This window comes from Brachycentrus maculatus, unplaced genomic scaffold, assembly GCF_059751285.1.
Source record: "Brachycentrus maculatus isolate JH-2025_06_01 unplaced genomic scaffold, ASM5975128v1 h1tg000430l, whole genome shotgun sequence".
NCBI classification, from domain to species: domain Eukaryota; kingdom Metazoa; phylum Arthropoda; class Insecta; order Trichoptera; family Brachycentridae; genus Brachycentrus; species Brachycentrus maculatus.
Window position 1 is genome coordinate 256,970 of NW_028281178.1, and position 20,256 is coordinate 277,225.

The 20,256-nt window shown below is 33.1% G+C and overlaps 1 protein-coding gene across 1 annotated transcript in view; it reads right to left on the bottom strand.

Annotated features, from left to right (window-relative positions):
- Nucleotides 1-13,932: 13,932 nt before the first annotated feature.
- LOC148302631 (cyclic nucleotide-gated channel rod photoreceptor subunit alpha-like) overlaps nucleotides 13,933-20,256 on the bottom strand; it is a gene marked incomplete at its 5' end in the record, with an annotated part of 115,648 nt that continues 109,324 nt past the window's right edge. The window contains 3 exons of the mRNA XM_088271320.1: nucleotides 13,933-14,166; nucleotides 16,625-16,811; nucleotides 19,846-20,033. Of these exons, the coding sequence (XP_088127446.1) occupies nucleotides 14,079-14,166; nucleotides 16,625-16,811; nucleotides 19,846-20,033 (463 nt within the window). The remainder of the gene's footprint in view (nucleotides 14,167-16,624; nucleotides 16,812-19,845; nucleotides 20,034-20,256) is intronic.

A 20,256-nucleotide genomic window follows, 5' to 3' on the forward strand; every position in this document is an offset into this window, starting at 1 on the left:
TCATTTGTTTAATTTTGTAGAAATAAGAAAGTTGAGATAAAAAAGTAGCTGCGATGATTTCTTTTCTAACCTAAGAATGATGAGATTCAAAGGAAAAACATTATTCTCTCATTCAGCCTACTGTCCCGTCCTGTCTTTGGTTTAGGAAAATTTCAATGAACAAGAAAGATACATCCACCATTTGTCGAATGAGGATGGGTCATTGCTGTACGAGAGAGCACCTTGCGAGGATTGGTGTCTTTGACTCCCCCATTTGCGAGTGTCGTTTCGAGGAGGAAGACCTTAACCACATATTCTTTGCTTGCCCAATAAATGACCAAATGCCAAATTTTTTTAAAACTCTGGCCCCGCTTATTCCCCTCCCTACAGATATCCATCTCATCCTGGTGAGCAGGAACCCAATTTTGTACAGACTGTTAGTTGTTTTTCTGAAATTAAATGCAATAAATTTATAGTTTATCTTTAAAATTTATAGTCTATCATACTTTATAATTAAGAATTCAATTAACTTGACATTGGCAAATGCATTGTATTACATGTGCAAGGCCATTCCATATTTAAAAAAAAAGAATGATGAGAGAATAGTTATAAAAAAAACAATGTTTTGTAAGTGTGAATCCGAATGTTTTGTCTTTTTCAAAGTGAAACTTCTTAGATTGTGATTCGATAATTGGACGAGAATGAAGGATGATATTTCAAGGACGTACGACGTTCATTAGGCACATTTCGTTACATAAAAGGGTGAAGAAAGAAAACAGATTGGAAGTATGGCTGACTATGTATGGCGCCATCAGTTGAGAAATTCGTGAAGTAGTAATTTTTTTCGAGGCGCATGTTGTTGGAAATAGAAGCAGAGGAAGACCGAGGAAAACTTGTCATAATCAGGTATTTCAAATACTTGGGCGTCAATCAGCAGATATGTATGAATGTGGAAAAGGCATTGCTAAGACAGATTGGTGTGGGGTTCTTTTATCTTTACTTACGTCTGCTGGAAGCAGCGTGATTAGTTAGTTATAACATAAACACTAACACACTGTTGTCGGGCAGTTTTTTTCATCGACCCTGACCCTAATTATACTCGGATAGTCTGCCACCCGACCCTCAGTATACTAATCACAAGTAACCACAAACCCAATTCCCATCTGTACAATTTTTTTTGGCGTCCTTTGCGCTCTACCAAAAGTAAGCATATAAGCCGCCTATAAGCGTCTCCCGCTCTCTACCAACAGTATATAAAAGACACTTTTAAGCGTTTCCCGCAAACAATGTGTTAGACAGAGATAGAATAAGAAAGTTCTTCGAGATAGAATAAGAAACGCCAGGATCAGGGAAATATGCGAGATCGAAGATGTCGTTAGGCGGGGAAGGCAACATAGGAGACAATGGTATGCGCATGTGAGGAGAATGGAACCATCCAGACTCCCCCACATCGCACTGTACGGCCGGCCCCGTGGTAGGTGACTCCCGGGCAGACCACCAAAGAGATGGGTCGATAGCTGGGAATCGACATCGCAGGAGGCTAATCCCTCTTGAAAGTAGGCCACAAGGCCCACAACAAGATGAAGAAGAAGAAAAAGAATGTGTTAATACATACCTCTTTGTTCACTACACGTTCCAACCAAAAAATCCAAGTTAAGACATCTATAATATAAATAAATAAATTTGATTAATAGCAGTTAGTAAAAGACATAGTTGATATTTAGCGATCATTTAATTTCATTTTAATATTTACAAACTGTGTTGATTCTTAATAGACATCGAACACCGACTCGTGAGTTCGCAACTCCCTCCAAACCACTCGTTAGTGATCTGTATCCTGAGGAACTTAACAAAATATTTTCTACCTATTAATTTCATAAAAATGAATATTACAATACGTAACCCCTCCCGGAGGCCATGAAAAAGTATTAAAAACTATGTGTATGTTCAAATATTTCCATAAACTATATTAAAAACATGATTACACAATACGAGTACATCCAAACGATTGTAGAAAAGTAATCTTTTGATACATCTTGAAGTCAAGCTTTATTGAAACAATTTGTTCTCACGCAATCGTAACATCAATTACCGTGTTTATTTTGTTTTAAACTTAACCAAATATTTTATTTTTGATAAAATATCGAAAAGCACAACTGTTGGAACGGTAACCAATATTTCTGAAATCATTGAAACATTACATACAATATTTTATTTCGATAGCCAGCCTTTATTAACAAAGCGGATAAATATATTAAAAATATCGAATGTTGAGATTATGATTAAAATAACTACTGAAAGCTGTCGGAAAATATTATTTTTGGGTTTTGGCACGAAACAGGTGGATAATTAAAATCATGTATCATTTTCTATTGTGAACTTACCTCTGTAAAAAGTATTTGGCAATGCAATGACACTTTATAACATTGAATTATGTCGAGTTCATTTTTAGAAATCTAAAGTTGTTTTGGCAACATTTTGGGTAATTATCATTCAGGTTTACTCAACATTTTGAGTGTTTAACATAAAAATACTATATTTAACGCCAAAGGGGATTGTTATCAAGATTTTTATTGATATCTATAAAGAGACCGAGCAGTTTTTATGAATGTCTGGACATTTCTAGCATTGTCTCTGAAAGTTCCGGCCACATTCCCGGGTTCCTTATAAAGAATTTTCTATAGAAAACTCTTGGTTTCCTTTCGGATCTTCACATGGAATATCTGTTTTTTAAGGAGTTCAAATCGAATATCGGTATTCAAAGTATTTCACAAGCAAAGATGAAAATTATTGCTAAAGCTTTCAATGTAGCTATCAATATCAGCAGGCCATGTAAGGTAGAAATTAAATTAATAAAATAGAGTATAAAATCCACCACCAGGATAAAAATAGTGAGAAGTTAGTAACCCTACTAGGGAATCCTAGCCAGAATAGGTGATTGTTATTTAACCCTTGATTACAGGACATATCTAAAATTTATGATGGATATCCAATCTGTGGGCAGCACTGAGGCAACATGTGTAAAGAATGTAGTGTAGCATGTGTACATATTAGCTTTTACCAATATTTTTTGTTTGTAATTTTTATACAGTTCTCAAAAAACATGCTGTGCTTATTTTTAGTGTTTTTAGTAAACATTTTTGGTAAAATGTGAGTTTTCTTATCGTCGTACATTTTACAATATTCTCGTATTAAGGTACATTGAAACAAGTCCCGTTCTCTAGGGTTAAATGGTTACTTTACAAACTGTAACATTCACCTACAATTTGAATGACCATTTGTTATTTTTCTCAATATTTTAAAACTGGTAAAAAAAAAGAAGGCAGTGAAAATTTACACCACCCAAAATATTACTAATTTTCACAAACATAAAAAAACTCTTTGTCTCTGATATATCAATAAAAATCTGAATAATCGTTTAGTAACATAAAAAGATACAGTACAAGTATTGGAGTATTATAAAAACAAAATTGCAAAACATTACGATTAATTTTCATATACTTTTTGCTATCTACATAGTTACTCTTTCAATTTTGACGAAGAAATATGTAACATTATATATATATAATAAATGTATATTATTTGAATACAAATTACCATCAAACAATGAATGTCCATTAATGTTTATAATCTTCGAAACTTACATAAACATTTACACAGAATCAAATAAATTATAACACGTTCTATAAATCCTTTAAGGATAAAATATTATAGTGGGGACTGACCGGAGCCATTTTGTCGTAACAAAACACGTTACAATGCGAGCATTCGTATAGTCAGTACAGCGAGCTGAGCGCTCCATCCATAGTCGGAGCGTTCGCCGCGAGCGAGTGACGTTACGTTATGACAAAATGCTCCGGTCAGTCCCCACCTTTAGATAAGATCATATTCAGAACATAAGGAGATGAAGTGTCAGTGTATCAATTCTTCAGGGGAAATTGATTATCAATAACAAATTTCATATGCTCGAGTCCTTGATTTGAGTCCTAAATTTTTTTATAGTCCAGTACACAATAATGCACTTAGACGACCAGTCATTCATAATATAGTGTCAGGTTTAATGTAAAGTGTAGATTCAAATAACATCACATTAAAACTTCACCAATGTATTGATCTGTGAAATTCATTAAGATATTGCTAATTTTGATACAAGTTTTTTGATAAAGCTTTACAAAGTTATTATTAAAAGGAATTGCGATGTACTATTTTGATACAAATTTCTTTAACCTTAAATTTTAAGTTATAACGCTGTTTGTTACATATTTATTTAAAAAAAAAAACTAAAAATATAAACTAAAAAAATACATAATTTAATGTTTTTAAAAAACCTTTTATCACTTTTTAAAGTTGTTGATAAAACTTCTTAATTGTAGTATGTTAGTGAAATTTGATTAACGGTAATCAATATAATTTTAAATATCTTTTGTTTTATTTTGGCACGAAGGTATTAAATTTGATAAATATTGGAATACTCATATTTTTTAAAAAACTAGTCCGCCTCCGTGGTGTGATGGTAAGCCTGTTTAGCTACTGTGCTGGAGGTCCCGGGATCGATTCCCAGGGGAGGGGGGTGAAAATAAATATTAGTCATTTTACACTCCAATATTTATTTTATATTACCCTGAAGCGCAGGAGTGATCACCTGCCTTCATGTAAGTAAAAATTAAGATAACAAAGCATCGTTTTGATGCACCATTGGGTGCAGATAAGGGTTAGAAGTAGAATGAGAATTAAATAGATTTCAACAAATAAAAGGGTGACTGGGGACTTAGGGGTGGTGACTGACCGGAGCATTTCATAACGTGGTAACATCGCTCGCGGCGAGCATCCAAAACTATGGATGGAGCGCTCAGCTGGTGTACTGACTGCCTGAATGCTCGCATCGTAACGTTTTAGGTTACGACGAAATGGCTCCGGTCAGTCACCACCCTAATACAACAGGTTTTAGCCATTCAAACCTCAATATGATACTTGACATAGCAAATGTTTTCAAAATCCCTTGAGATTCATTATATCGAGGTTTCACTGTATCAGATCGAAATGTCAACATGCAGAACCACTATCATTATCTATGTTCTGAATCTGATCTGTAAAAACAAAAGTAGCACAATATAAGTTGATGAAATCTCCGAACGAAGAGGATTTGGCAGTAATGGTCTGGTTTATCTTATATTTTACGGAACCTATCTAAGAGATGACACTTAGGATATAATTTTGCTATCGATTGACTACATTTTCAATTGAAAAATTTACACATTTATTTTATCCGACACTGGAAGATGATTGGGAATGGTTTTGTGAAACGCCGAATGAAATTCTACAGGAGGAGTGAAGTTTTAAAATAATAGTCATTGATTTTGAATCAAGTTTGCGGAATAATATGACAATTAAATGTAAAAATAAAACACTTTCAAAATACCACTCTTCGAGTTTATTTATGTAAACACGGCTAGTTTTGAGAACTAAAAATGTTCTCATCAGGTGGTGAAGATACAAACTGCATATATATTTTCACCTTTGCCTTATACGAGTGTTTTATTTTAATATTTAAATTATCATGCAGGATGAAAACATCCGTAGTTCTCAGAACTAGTAGTGTTTACATTGCTAAACTAAAAAAAGTGATCTTACACAAGTTTTTATTTTTATATTCAAGTTTTAAAATGCCATCATTTAAGATTTTAATACTTTTAAACTGCACCATTTTAGAGATCATAAACCTGAGAATATACAAAAGTAGTTTCTTATTTAAGTGTAATATATAACCGCTTCCGTAGTCTAATGGTTATCATGTTTAGTTACTGTGCTCTGGAGGACCAGGGTTTTATTCCTAGGTAGTAACTTTTCACCCTGATATTTATTTAAATATAACCATGGAATGGGGCCTGGATTTGAACTTACTTTCCAGATTGTTTGATTCTGGAGCGGAATATATTACACAGCTAACAATTGTAAAAGCAGTTCAAGAAAAAGGACATTATGGCTGAAGGGGGTTATTTAAAGGTTAAGAGACAAATACAATTGATAGGCATTGTTCAAAACTTCACTCGCTCTGCGTCAGATAGTTGTTTTGCTTGAAGATTTTATTTTGGTCCCTTACTGCACTTCCATTCACCACACTTTTTTTTCGTAATTACTTTGTACAAATTTAAAATACAATCACATAGTGAAATATTATATTACGTGGTCACGGCGAGGCCGATAATTGAACATATTTACATATTAACATTGTAACATTTACGTAAACGAATGTTTGGATACGGGAAAAGACCAAGGTAACAGATGTGGCTCAAAGAATCGCGGAACTAAAGTGGAACTGGGCAGGTCATGCGGCACATATGCCTGAGGACAGACGGATGACAAAGGTGCTTGACTGGAGGCCTAGAACAGCACGTAGAAGCGTGGGTAGGCCCCAGATGGTCCGATGACATTAAGAAAGTGGCGGGCCTGCACTGGAAGAGAGTCGCATTCAACAGAGAACTGGTGAAGTCCAAGAGGGAGGCCTTTGTTTAATACTGGACACAAGAAGAAGGCTAAAGTAAGTATTGTTTAGTATTTTTGGAATAACGCCACTATTACGTAGGGGCATCCAGGAATACTACTGAAATATCAAAAATGCAATTAATTCCGTTTCCACAAAGAAAAAAGTATACTTTAATAGCTGACTTGGCGGACATTGTCCCGCATAAGCAAGCTTTTTGGTAATAAATGTTTCTGTAAATTTTGGATAAATGCAATCCTTTAACATTTTTTACATCTCAAAATAGATAAAGAAGAATATGAAAGTCTGGGCATTTACTGGACTTACTTACCTTTCATCTGATTAAGTGATCATTTTACACACGTGTAACATTCACCATTCTATCCTAGATGACAACCACACTACTCGAATTTTGGAAGCCAAACATATATGATCCATCTCATGACATTCCGTGATTGAGTTCACAACAGCCATGTATGATTGGATCTAAAAACTTGAGAAGTGTGGTTGTCAATCATGGGTAGAATGGTGAAGTGATCACTTAAACCAGTCTGTGATAGAATGAGAATGTATTGAGTTGATTGTTTATTGTATCAGGGTGGTCAGTTCTGCGCTTCAGATAGCAGTTCATGGTTATATTAAATAAACATTACAGTGACAAAAACACATATATTTAATATTACCTCCCTGGGAATCGAACCCGGGACCTCCAGCATGGTAGCCAAATATGTAACCACTACACTATGGAGGCGGACAAATACATGTGTTTAATCTATCAAAAAACGTTTTTTACATAGATTTTTAGTCTAGAAAAAATGGAAATCTGTTTTTACAATTCCATACTGATCACCCAACGTTTTAACAACCCAATGACCTTACGATTGAACGAAGAAGAATATGAGGTATTTGATTTGCCCATCATTTATAAGTTTTCTTAATTTTCTTTGTGGATACTGAATGCTTATTTTATTTTGACACATAAAATTCTGAATGCTTGAAATAATAATCCTAATAATAATATTAATATGATCTGAGATTTCTCTGTGTATTTGGCATGCTACCGGAAGAATAAAGTTATATTTTGGCGTTTTGTATTATTACCTAAGCACTATGTTAGTTAAATAATAAATTTGAGTACAAAATTTTATTAGTATTTTTTTCTGACTACCGTCATTTTGAGACTAGTTTTGCTGTATTTATTTGATTAAAATTGTTGCCATACTGAAATGCCACCTCTTTTGACCTATTGACAAGAATTTTCAGCTTGATAACCATTTTTTAGGTTATGTTGTGTCTGGTACGTGACCTCACTAACTTTTGCCATTCATTGACTGATCAGGAAAACTTCGAGGAATAATGGGTTCATATACCCATTGTCAGTAATGTTGTCATGTTTCAATGCATCAGGCAACCCTAGGGTAGATTCAAGGAGGTCGAGGACTCTTCCTAGAGTTAGCTAGAACTAGCTGTCCTAACATACTCTCCTGAGTACATCAGGACAGCTAGATGCGTGGGGCATTCCATCCTCTCTGCTTACCTTTGCAGATAAACAGTATGAGGGCAGTTAAATTCAATCAATGCCATGATCCCAAATACTTAAATATGCAAAATGCAAACATAGAAGACATCTATGGAAAACATTTTTTCTGACTTACAAAAAAATATAACTAAAAGATTATAATTGATTCAAATGCCCGTGAAAAGAGCTGTGATCTGCTGACTCCTGGTCAAACCAATAAACGCAATCAATTAAGTATTGATTTCGTAATTAAAGACCTTATGGCATAAGTTAGAGAAATGGCAATACCAGGGCAAAGGCGGAATTAAAATTGCAGTACAAACATTAAAGTAATACAACCTGTGAAAAGAATCATGCTCTGCCAACTCCTGGCATTGACCAATAGATGTCTCTAATTTATGAATGAAATTGTAATTAAGAACTTATTCTTTATGGCAAAAGTTAGTGAAACGGCAATACCGAGGCAAAGGTGGATTTAATCGCAGTACAAACTTTAAACTAAGTATCATGGAATGTCCTTCATTCGTATATAATAAAAAAATGGCACAATATCTTAAGTACAATAAATCCTATTAATGTATATGAAAATTACTTAATTGTCCTATTTACAATTCGATTTATATTCATCACTAGTCGTTTTAAATGTAATTTTAGAATATTATTGAAAATAAAAAAGAGATCTTGATTCCTTAACTAGTAAGTATGTACAAAAATTATGTTTTACATGAAATTCTGATGGTCTTTTTATATTTATATTTATTACTAGTTAGTGTTCCATTTTTAATATTAATTAATGTAAGACGATAGTATTATAAACATCTATTTTACAAAATCTTGGAAATTTCTACATTTGACTGTCTTCGATACAAAACAGCAACCTTTGGTATAATTTGGTACTTATCGCTACCTTATTACCTGTGGATGGTCTCTAGCCAAATGTTATATAGTACTAACATTGTAAAATAAATCGGTACATTTCACTATATAGTGCTAGTTTTTTTTCTTTCTTATAATCACTAGCTAAACTTTGAAAACCTTATGACAAGCATTACTTATTATTTTATTTATCTAACTCAATCTCTGTCAGAACCAAAATACAAAGCTGCAACATTCACAAACAGGTAGAGTTCCGCATTGAAAAAAAGGTATCACCCACACTGTGTCTATTTTGAGGGATTGTCTGCACAGATGGGAAAAACAGAAAAATAAAAGTAGATATGAAAAATATTTCATAAATACCGAGACCAATTGAAAATAAATATTTCTTGAATTCATTTCACAATTGACGGGAATCTAACCCATGAAGACAGTGTTACCGTCGAGCATATACCCAATGTATACATAATATCGCTCACTCCTTTCAAGAACGTCATAAATCAAAAAACTTGATTTTTCAGGAGAACGTTTTTAAAGTTTAAAAATATAACACGATGTATTAAAAATAAATATCAACCCACTTATTGAACTTTTTACTGTGCAACAGATCTGTTTAGGTAAAACCTGAAGGTTTTTTCTCCTTTTGAAAAATATTTAGTATGTTTAAAAAAATAATTAAACAGTACATTTTCTTCAAAATGAAAAACAACCCTTTCTGCCCTGTAGTAGGTAAATATTAAGTTAAAAATATGCCTCTTTTGCTGGGATATAGTACATTTTCTAAGCATTCCGAAAACATATACAACTAAAAATTGACGATTTTTGATTTATGACGTTCTTCAAAGGAGTGCGCGATATGTCAAACAATTGCACATTTGGATAGTTCATACGGTAAGTGTGCAATGGTCTGGCAGTGATCAGTTTCGATCTGCTGTTGTGAACTTTATTTAGAAGCGCATGTTATCAGAATTGTTGGCATCACAACGCCTCCGTAAGAGACAATTTCTAAATTTGCATCAAACCTAGATATATTTGCAATGTATTCGACAGTCCAACATCCAACTCCATTATGGACTTAGTTTCCAGTAAAATATGTAATGCTTGTCACACTGATTTTCTTTAAACAAGCATTTGGTCCTTCGAGCTAGATGGGTAATAAGTAGAAATAAAGTGTTACCAAATGATGCTGTTTATAGCATTATATTATTATTATAGCATTATTATATAAAAACTGAATAAAATAAAACACAATTATTCAATACATTTTTGTTACATCAACATTTTACAATCTTCAAACAAAGTGATGAGAAAATTTAAGTAATTTATGTCCCTTTTGATCTTAGGAATCCAACCAAACATTCTTGTTTTATTATTCATACAGTGGTTATATATCGCGCACTCCTTTCAAGAACGTCATAAATCAAAAATCGACAATTCTCAGTTGTGCATGTTTTCAGAATGCCCAGAAAATGTACTATATCCCAGCAAAAGCGGCATATTTTTAACTTAATATTTACCCGCTACAGGGCAGAAAGTGCTGTTTTTGCATTTTGAAGAATAGGTATTGTTTAAGTATTTTTTAAAATATACTAAATATTTTTCAAATGGAGAAAAAACATTCAAGTTTTACCTAAAAAGATCTGTTGCACAGTAAAAAGTTCAATAAGTGGCTTGATATTTATTTTTAATACATTGTATTATATTGTTAAACTTTAAAAACGTTCTACTGAAAAATCAAGTTTTTTGATTTATGACGTTCTTGAAAGGAGTGAGCGATATCATAATTGTGATAATGCTATTATAATCATGTCACATCACATGTTGTTACAATAAAACATTAAATTTATACATATTAAACATCATGTGAAGTTACATGTACCATGTAAACTTGTATCTAATATCGATATAATATTATGTTGCATGTATATAAACATTTTGTATATCATATGTTAACAAAAAAAGGATCTAGGATTGCCTATTTACTCTTAACAACAATATTAACAACAAAAAGGAATGATTAGACCATTTGATATGTTTATAATATTATTTATGATTCTTTTATCATGAGTGAGTAATGTGATGTATAGTGGAATATTTGTGTGATTCCTGTAAACTTTTTGGCACATAAGCTTAGCCGTTTGCCCGACCAGAGATATTTTCAATAATGTGAAATTTCTAGGCGCAGAAAAAATCTATGGTAATGTCATTATGAAACAAAAAGTAGGTACCTTTTTATTCTATCGCTCGTTTAGTAAATCTAGTAATTATAGCGAGTTTTTTTCACTTATTTTTAAATGAACACTTTTCGCATTTGCCGTATTGACATCCTTATCATCTACGGCCAAATTGTATGAAAATGACAGTGATTATTATTATTTTATTTATTGAAATGTCACTTTGTTAGCGTAGACATTTTATTTTTATAAACTCAGTATTATGTCTCGATCTGTCATTGTATTGTCGTACATTTATATTTATAACCCGCCCATTTTGGAAATAGCACCTCGCACAACACTATTCCTTACCAATAAGTACATATAAGTAGTTTGGTTTGGTTATTCTAAGAACCAAATATTCTTTGGTATACAAAATGTTTAGTTTTTAAATGATTATAATAAAATCAACACGGACGTAGACACAATACCAGAGTCAAAGAAAACATTGCATTGGCGTTTGGGAAAAACCTTCACAAAATTCTGTACTACACACAAAGGAATTATCTTTTGACAACAATTATATAATAAGTCAATTATTAATAATGATTTAAAATTAAAATAAATAAGTCAATCACAATTTTGGTACTTGGCATATAAAACTAATTTTCTTTCAAATATGTATCTGCATGCAGTTTAGATTAGTTTTTATAGTAACTATAACTACTCGCGACTAACTCCAAGAGACGCGCCGAATGGATCGGTCATGTTTTAAGACAAGAGGCTTTCCTCCACATAATAATAGAGGGAATAAACGCCAGGGGACGTCCACGCCGCGATATCTAAGCGACTTATACGAGGACATGGGCCGCTCGACGTATGAAGAGCTGAAGAGGGTTTCGGAAAATAGACTAGAATGGCGAAGGAGATGTTATCTGTTGCTGCAGACCAATCCGCAGGATTGAGACCAGAGTGAGAGTAACTAAAAATGTTAAATTTTAACACTTAGAGTGACTAGAAAAACATTTTAGTGATGTTAATTATCAGTAATCAAATAATTTATTTTTATGTTGAAAATTGTGGATAAATCATAATAAAAATCGTATTTTTAGAGTATAAATATTAGCTAAATTATCTCGCGATTCAATATTTTGCGGTACCCACATATTCTTTATGTAAAAACGTTATATATATGTACCTGAATACATATTTAAATAAAGGATATATTGATGAAGGAGACTAAAAATCAATGTTTCTTTTTTAACTTTTTCACTATTGTTAAAAAAAAAATAAAAAAATTCTTGGCACAGTTAAATTCTTTTTTCAAAAGGATATGTTCAGACTATTAGACACTTTATTTAAATACATAAAAAAGTGACGGTTCCTTGTTTAACCCTTGATAACTAAACATTCATCCACGCGACGACACTCTTCTCCGAAAAAGTCAAGTGCACTTACTTCTATACAAATATAGTTTAGTTATCTAGGGTTAAAGGCATTGATCGATTTTGAAGTTTTGATCGAAATTACGCCGCGTTTAAATTTATATAATTGGTAGCCCTGTTTGATTGTTCCGCCCAAAGTGATGTTCGAATTTAATTTAATTTATTTTATGTATTTTGGAACAGAAATTGAATAAACGTTCTTCAATAAATAAACGTTCTTCTTCGTTCAAGAATTAAAAATTAAATAAATCTTTTTTAATTCTTGAAAATCGATAATAGTTTCGATACAAAATGTTATTATTCAAAAAAAGATTTATTTCTGAGGCAACAACTAAACTGTCATCAATCAAGTTTATTTCAATAATTACCGACACGTTTCTTGTAATACGTTGTATAAAAATACATTTCCACCTATGTGTAACAAGTATACACATCGCATTGCATATGTATTGTGAATATTATTATTTTAAATACGGTTTAAAGTAGTAATTTTTACTGATTTTACCCTATACATTTATACTTTAATCTACAGATATATATATATTTATATTTTACATTGGAAATAGTAATTAATTTTGACCCGTTTTCGAATTGTATATTAATTTTGATTGCTTACATTATTAATTTACAATGAAAAATATATAACTATTAAAAAAAAAAATGTTAAAACTGAAACGATTTCATCTGGATATCATCAAGTCATCCAGTTTTAGACTATTGCAACTACAAAATTGCCTTTTGATGGATGAAATGCTTTAATAAAAAAGTATGGCGTTGTCCGAACTATTCGGGGAAAAAAATGTTTTCTTAAGTCAGTATACATAACACATTAATAAAGAAATGAGAAATGGAGAAATATATGGTTAGATTAGATTAGGTAAGGTAAGGTTAGGTTAGAAACATATATACAATTATTTTCCATTACATTTTTCCAAATGCTTCAATAAAAACTAAAATAAAATAAATAATAATGCTGATGTAAAGTTATATTAAATTGGATTAAAGCATACTTATGATAACCTAACTTTACCTTATCCAGGAGAGGATAGGTTAGGTTGGGTAGGCTTTTTTGCAGGGTTATAAAACATTTATATATAGTCACCACACAAAATGCCCAAATTCACATAATGAATTAAGCTAGGCTTAACCCGAACTATCTAAGATAGGTTAGGCTAGGCTATCTAGTCCCCAAAAGATTCACGAATTCAAATAATGTTAAAATAACGAATAACTGTAGTGTTAGGTTAGTTTATATCATGCTTAGGTTGGGTTAGTGTTCTTGTAGTCCTTTGGCTAGCAGGAGCCGAATGTCTTCAGTCACCATACACAATCTCCAAATTCACACAATGAATAAAGCAAGGTTATTTTAACCCGAACTATTTAAAATATGTTAGGTTTGGTTAACTAGGTATTTTTGTAGTCTTCACAGGATCCACGAATTAAAACAATGTTAAGATAATGAATAACGGTGGTGTTAGGTTATGTTAGGTTAGTTTATATCATAGTTAGGTTAGGTTAGTGTTCTTGTAGTCCATTGGCTAGCAGGGGCCGAGCGCCCGAGGCTTCCCTCCCTACACAACACAGTAGGGGAGGTACACTGGGGCCTGGGGCAAGGAACTCCGCTGTTAAATGATGCTCTCCCGATTGCGTTCGTTCTCCTCCAGGGAGCTCGTCGAGCTGGCCCCGCAGATCTGCATCTCAATCTCGGCCAATCTGGAAGGGTTTTGAAACGCATTAAACATTATTTTTCATACAAAAAAAAGTTTGGACAAATTTTTAAATAAATGGACTCATTGGTGCTCTGTAAAATGGAGAGTAGATAACGATCTACAATATCAACGTATGGGGCACCTTATTAACTTACATTTCGCTCAATCCTTTCAACAACGTCAAATAACAAAAAACTTATATTTAAAAAAAAACTTTTCTACATGTTTCAATCTTATTAACCGGATCCACGCGGCTCGCATAACCGTTTGTGTTTTTACAAGACATGCCCCATACGCGGCTGACATAAGCGTTTGTGTTTTCACTTTGCTCCAAGTTTCGAACCTCAGTTCAACTTGGAGGGATTTTTTCATGGTGTGGAACTTTGGATAAAATAATACGTCAATCCTCGGCCTTATGACATCTGTTGAAATATCTGACTAATAATTTATAATATCACAAGGATAAATAAAACAACAGATCCCTGATTTTTCTTGCGGTCGGTAATTAGTCCGCGCCATAATCATGCCCTATATCTGTCTCACTCTCGACGCTACGCATCGCCAGTGGGTAAGAGTGACACACGATGCGTGCTTTGATTTATTTATGTTACGATCTAATTTGTTTATATTACGATATATTTCAAGAATAATGTGACACACGTGTATTATAGAGTACCAAAAAGGCACAATGAATCCCATTGAACGTTTTTGTTTAGGAAAATAAATAGTTTCATAACTAAATACATGATAAAAGTAATAATTTAAAAAACGGCGAAATACAGCCGCGCACGAGCGTCTCTTAGGAACAAAGTTAACGCGTTTAAAAGGTTAACCTTAATCCCATGTCCCAAAATGAGAAATGGAAATTACTCATCGAGAATATCATATATCGCTCACTCCTTTCAACAACGTCAAATAACAAAAAACTTATATTTAAAAAATTAACTTTTCTATTTGTGTTTCAATCTTATTAACCTTAATCCCATGTCCCAAAATGAGAAATGGAAATTACTCATCGGGAATATCATATATCGCTCACTCCTTTCAAGAACGTCAAATATCAAAAAACTTGATTTTTCAGGAGATCGTTTTTACAGTTTAAAAATATAATACAATGTATCAAAAATAAATACAAGCCACTTATTGAACTTTTTACCGTGCAACAGATCTTTTTAGGTAAAACCTGAAGGTTTTTTCTCCATTTAAAAAATATGTAGTATATTAAAAAAATTAAAACAATACCTTTTCTTCAAAATGCAAAAACAACACTTTCTGCCCTGTAGCGGGTAAATATGTATTAAGTTCAAAATATGCCACTTTTGCTGAGTACATTTTCTGGGCATTTCGAAAACATGCACAACTGAAAATTGACGATTTTTGATATATGACGTTGTTGAAAGGAGTGAGCGATATACACAGAGGCGTGTATTCTATATAAGCAGTGCCTACCCTGGATAAAATATAAGTTTTTCTTATCGTCGTACATTTTATGATAGTCCAGTCATGTTAAAAGTCAGTTCTGTTTTTTTAACTAAGACATTTTTTAGTATAACTTTGTAAAAATAAAAATGGTAATATGTAATATACATATATTTATTTACATTCTTTAAGTCCGTAAAATACGGTAAATGAATGTGGCCTTTAAAATTAAAATGCTCCCCACCCCTGGTATAAATTATTGATATATTTAAGGCTGGATAATCCATAGCCAAACATGATTTTCTTAATATCGGGGTAATTTTTAACGCGATTGCATTTTTTTTACTGAAACATCGTTTTCGTATTGAAAAAATAAGTTTTTCTTTGAAAGAAATGTATGATTTTGAAAAAAAAGTGCTGTTGAAAAGTAAGGAATTATTAAAATATTAATTTTTTAAATTCCTATACATTCTTTAAAAAAATATATGGACAACACGTGTGGCTTCTCGAGCAATTCGAGAATATTCGAGAGTACAACATTAGCGTAAAGTAAAGACGTCACATATTTAAAAAAAAACTTATAATAAAGATAAAACCCTTATCCGCACCCCAATGGTGCATAGGACACTGCGTCATATAAACGCAGTGTTATCTTGATTGTTAACACACGAAGGAAAGGTGATCAGCCCTCCGCCTCAGGTACCAGACCAGGGTAATATTGAATAAATATTATAGTGAAAAAATAACTTATTTATTTGACCCCCCCTGGGAATCGAACCCGGGACTTCCAGAATGGTAACTGAGTGTGCTGACCATTACACTACGGAGGCGAACATGCTTAAAATTAGGTGTTTTTAATACAGTTACTTATATCGCATTTATCACTTATAATGAAAAATGTTTATATTTAAATGAAAATATTAATACAAAAACGCAGTGTTATCTTGAACGTTTACACATGAAGGAAAGGTGATCAGCCCTCCGCCTCAGGTACCAGACCAGAGTAATATTGAATAAATATTACAGTGAAAAAAAAAACTTACCTGTGTTCAACCTCCCACTGTTGTTGATTGAGTTTAACAGACATGGCAGTGTTTTCAGTCTCCACCGTTCGAAGTCTTTCTCTCAGACGTTTGATTTCAGACTCCAAAGCCTCGTGGGAACCAAGAAGAGGAGTCTCTCCTGATCCCGCAAGGTGGTAGAGAGAATCTCCTTGAACCGAGAAGTTCCCTGGAATCATTCGCAACAAATTATGTAGCTTTGTAATAAAAAGTATTGATAATACAATCATGGATGGATTATATATTTATTTATTTATTGAACGGCTAAAGCCTTTAACATAATACATAAATACAGTATCTAATATAAAAATACACTAATAGAGAAACAAAAAGTCTTATAACATAAAATAATAATATAATAACAAATAGTAAGACAACATTTTGAGTTTGTCCAAATACTTGTTCACAAAATCTGGATTATCTCCAATTACAGGAGTTATTTTTATATTATTTTTTGACATCTCATCAAAGATGAAGAAGAATATGAAAGTCTGGGCATTTACGGGGCTGACGACCATCATAGGCTAGTTTAAGTTTGATGAGATGTCAAAAAATAAATAATGATGTGAAAATAACTCCTGTAATTGGAGATAATCATTTTGTGAACAAGTATTTAGACACACTCAAAATGTTGTAAATAAATTATCTGGTCAAATTATAAGCTTAAATAATAAATATGAAAATGGTATTTTCTGACGTTTCTCATGTGTGTGATTATAATCCAGGATTCGGACCTCACATACTAATATAAGAGTTTCTGCTTGATAAAAAGCTTCTTTACATCTCACCAATAGATGTCTCTAGTGAAGTTCTAGTGATTGCTCGATATAGAACTTCCAAGAATTTGAGTGGTGTTGTTACCGTTAATGGGTAGAATTGGTGAATGTTATACGTGTGTAAAGTGATCACTTAAACCAGCCTATGACGGTCGTCAGCCCCGTAAATGCCCAGACTTCCATATTCTTCTTCATCTTTGATTAGATGTCAAAAAAAAAATACAAATAGTAAATACACGTCTCTTTCACACACTATCAGTGAGTTAAATAATAAAAATTATAAAGTTATATAATAAAAGTTGTAATAAAAAATAAGACACATCAAAATTCTTGAGAAAAAAATTAATCCTCATAACATATTGAATCTTAAAAATATATATAAAAGAAAAGAAAAAGACTATTATAACATTAATCAAATAAAACAATAAACCTTGAGTGTAAATCCCTCTCCAAGCACAAGAGCTCAGTCTCTTTTGGAGAGGCACAGCGAAATTTAAATAATAAGTTTGCCATATTGCTCAATCCTTTCAACAATGTCATATCTCAAAAATTGTCAATTTTCGTCGGAATGTCCAGAAAATGTACTATATCCCAGCAAAAGCAGCATATTTTTAACTTAATATTTACCCGCTACAGGGCAGAAAGTATTGCTTTTGCATTTTAAAGAAAAGGTATTATTTAATTATTTTTTTAAATATACTAAATATTTTTCAAATGGAGAAAAAACATTCAGGTTTCACCTAAAAAGATCTGTTGCACAGTAAAAAGTTCAATAAGTGGCTTGGTATTTATTTTTAATACATTTAATTATATTCTTAAACTTTAAAAACGATCTCCTGTAAAATCAAGTTTTTTGATATTTGACGTTGTTGAAAGGAGTGAGCGATGTGTATAAATGTAAAGAAATTGTATCAAATTGTATTAAAAAATGTAAATGTATGAAAAAAATAAAAACAACAAAAAATAATAATAAAAGACAATATTATTTAAAGATAAAAGTAATTAAAATATTATTTAAAGATTTGGCGTTTAATTTTTAGAACTCCATTTTAATTTATATATTAAATATTATAATCAAACACTGATTTTTTAGAGTCTACTAAATTGTGTTTTATTATTAAAATACATAAAAATAAAATTTGTGATAATTGTGTCGCCTTGTTGCATTTTCAAACTACTGATGAGGTTTAAATGGACTGAGGGTATGAAGCTATACAATTCTTATTATCTTAGTAATAATTATGAGAAAAAATAATATTTGAGAGTAAAGCCGCTCGTGCACCACACGGAATTTTAACGTCCGGCAGTCCGGTTTTGAAAAATAAAAGCGACTATGACAGTTTAGCATGATCGAATTTATGCGGAATGATCAAGAGCACCGATCCGAAGAAAGATGGACAAAAGCCAATCCAAGCCAATCACCGTTTTATCACGCTAAGTGCCGGACGATAAAATTCCGTGTAGTGCACAACCGCTCTAAGGTTAAGTGTTCAATAGGTAATGGGGAATGTAGGTACTTATACAGTATTCGTTTTCGGGGAAAAGTGTGTGTAAAATTTAGTTTGATGAGGACAAAAAGAGAAAAGAAGAAAAAATTAGTGCATCTATTTTAGCAGAGAAGGTGGAAAATAGTCTAGTGGTGCAGTCATACAGCATTATATAAAAATATTAAGCCTAACAGCCAAAGCTTAAATGGTACTACACAACGGAGTTCTGGTACCAACCCCAATGTATGAAAGTGAAGCATGGAGTTGGCAAAAGAAGGATGAAAGTAGACTAAATATAATTAAAATATAAATATAAGATGTTCGAATAGTAAAATAAGGAAAGAATGAAAGGCTGAGATGATCAGAATTGGATCAGTTCAGATCAGAAGGATACTAAAGAGTCCTAAAGTCTAGCAGAAGAGAACAGAAGGCTAAAGAAGATAAAGAAAGAAGAAGCCGTGGACTGCTCAGATTTCCATCTTCTGTCTCAGTTAAAGGAATTAACCGGATCCTCGCTAAACGCTGCCATCAAGTTGGCCCAGGACCGGGAAGAATGGAGAGGACTTGTGCACCAAGTGCCTGACATTCCAGAAGACCACGACGCTCAGCATTGAGCAAGAAGATGAAGAAGAAGTCTCTGTTCCGGGTAATAAAAGGAGAAATGGAAAGAAGGATGCTAAAAATATCCCTAAGGGACCGAAAAAATAAAGTTTGGATATGGGAAAAGACCAAGATGAAAAAGTATGACAAGTGGGAATATATCATGGCAAAATATATTGATCAAAGCATCGATAAATGGAGAGTCAAGGGGGCGATGAATGAGGAAGGGTATAAATAACGAAAGGTACCTTCACATCGAGCAGGCTACCTAGGGTTTGCCTTCACAACATCGAAACGAGTAATCAAGATGGCGACCTACATTTCTTGTACATGCCCTCACCAGGTCTGGGCGGGTGGCCCGCGCTGTGGTGCGAGGGCGCGCGTGAGCGGCCGCCCGAAGAGCGCGCGCTGGAGGCGGCCGACAGCGGCGAGCCCGGCGAGCGCGCGCCGCCGCCGGCCGGAGCCGCGGGCGCCGGCGGGCACATCAGCGACGGCAGGACGGGTCTGCAGGCGGGGCTGCCCACGTCGCTGAGACACACCAACGATGCATGTGATACAGATTTGAAAATCCACATTTTGGTCGGTCCGAACGCATGTTCACAAATCTGGGTTTCCCTACTTAGGATTATTTATATTGACATAGTAGTATACTTAAAATTAGTATATAACCACATCAAGTCACTTGCACTACGTGGAATATTGAAGATGTTTTTCAATATTTTTTTTAAAGGGAATAACCCACAAAGCCTCT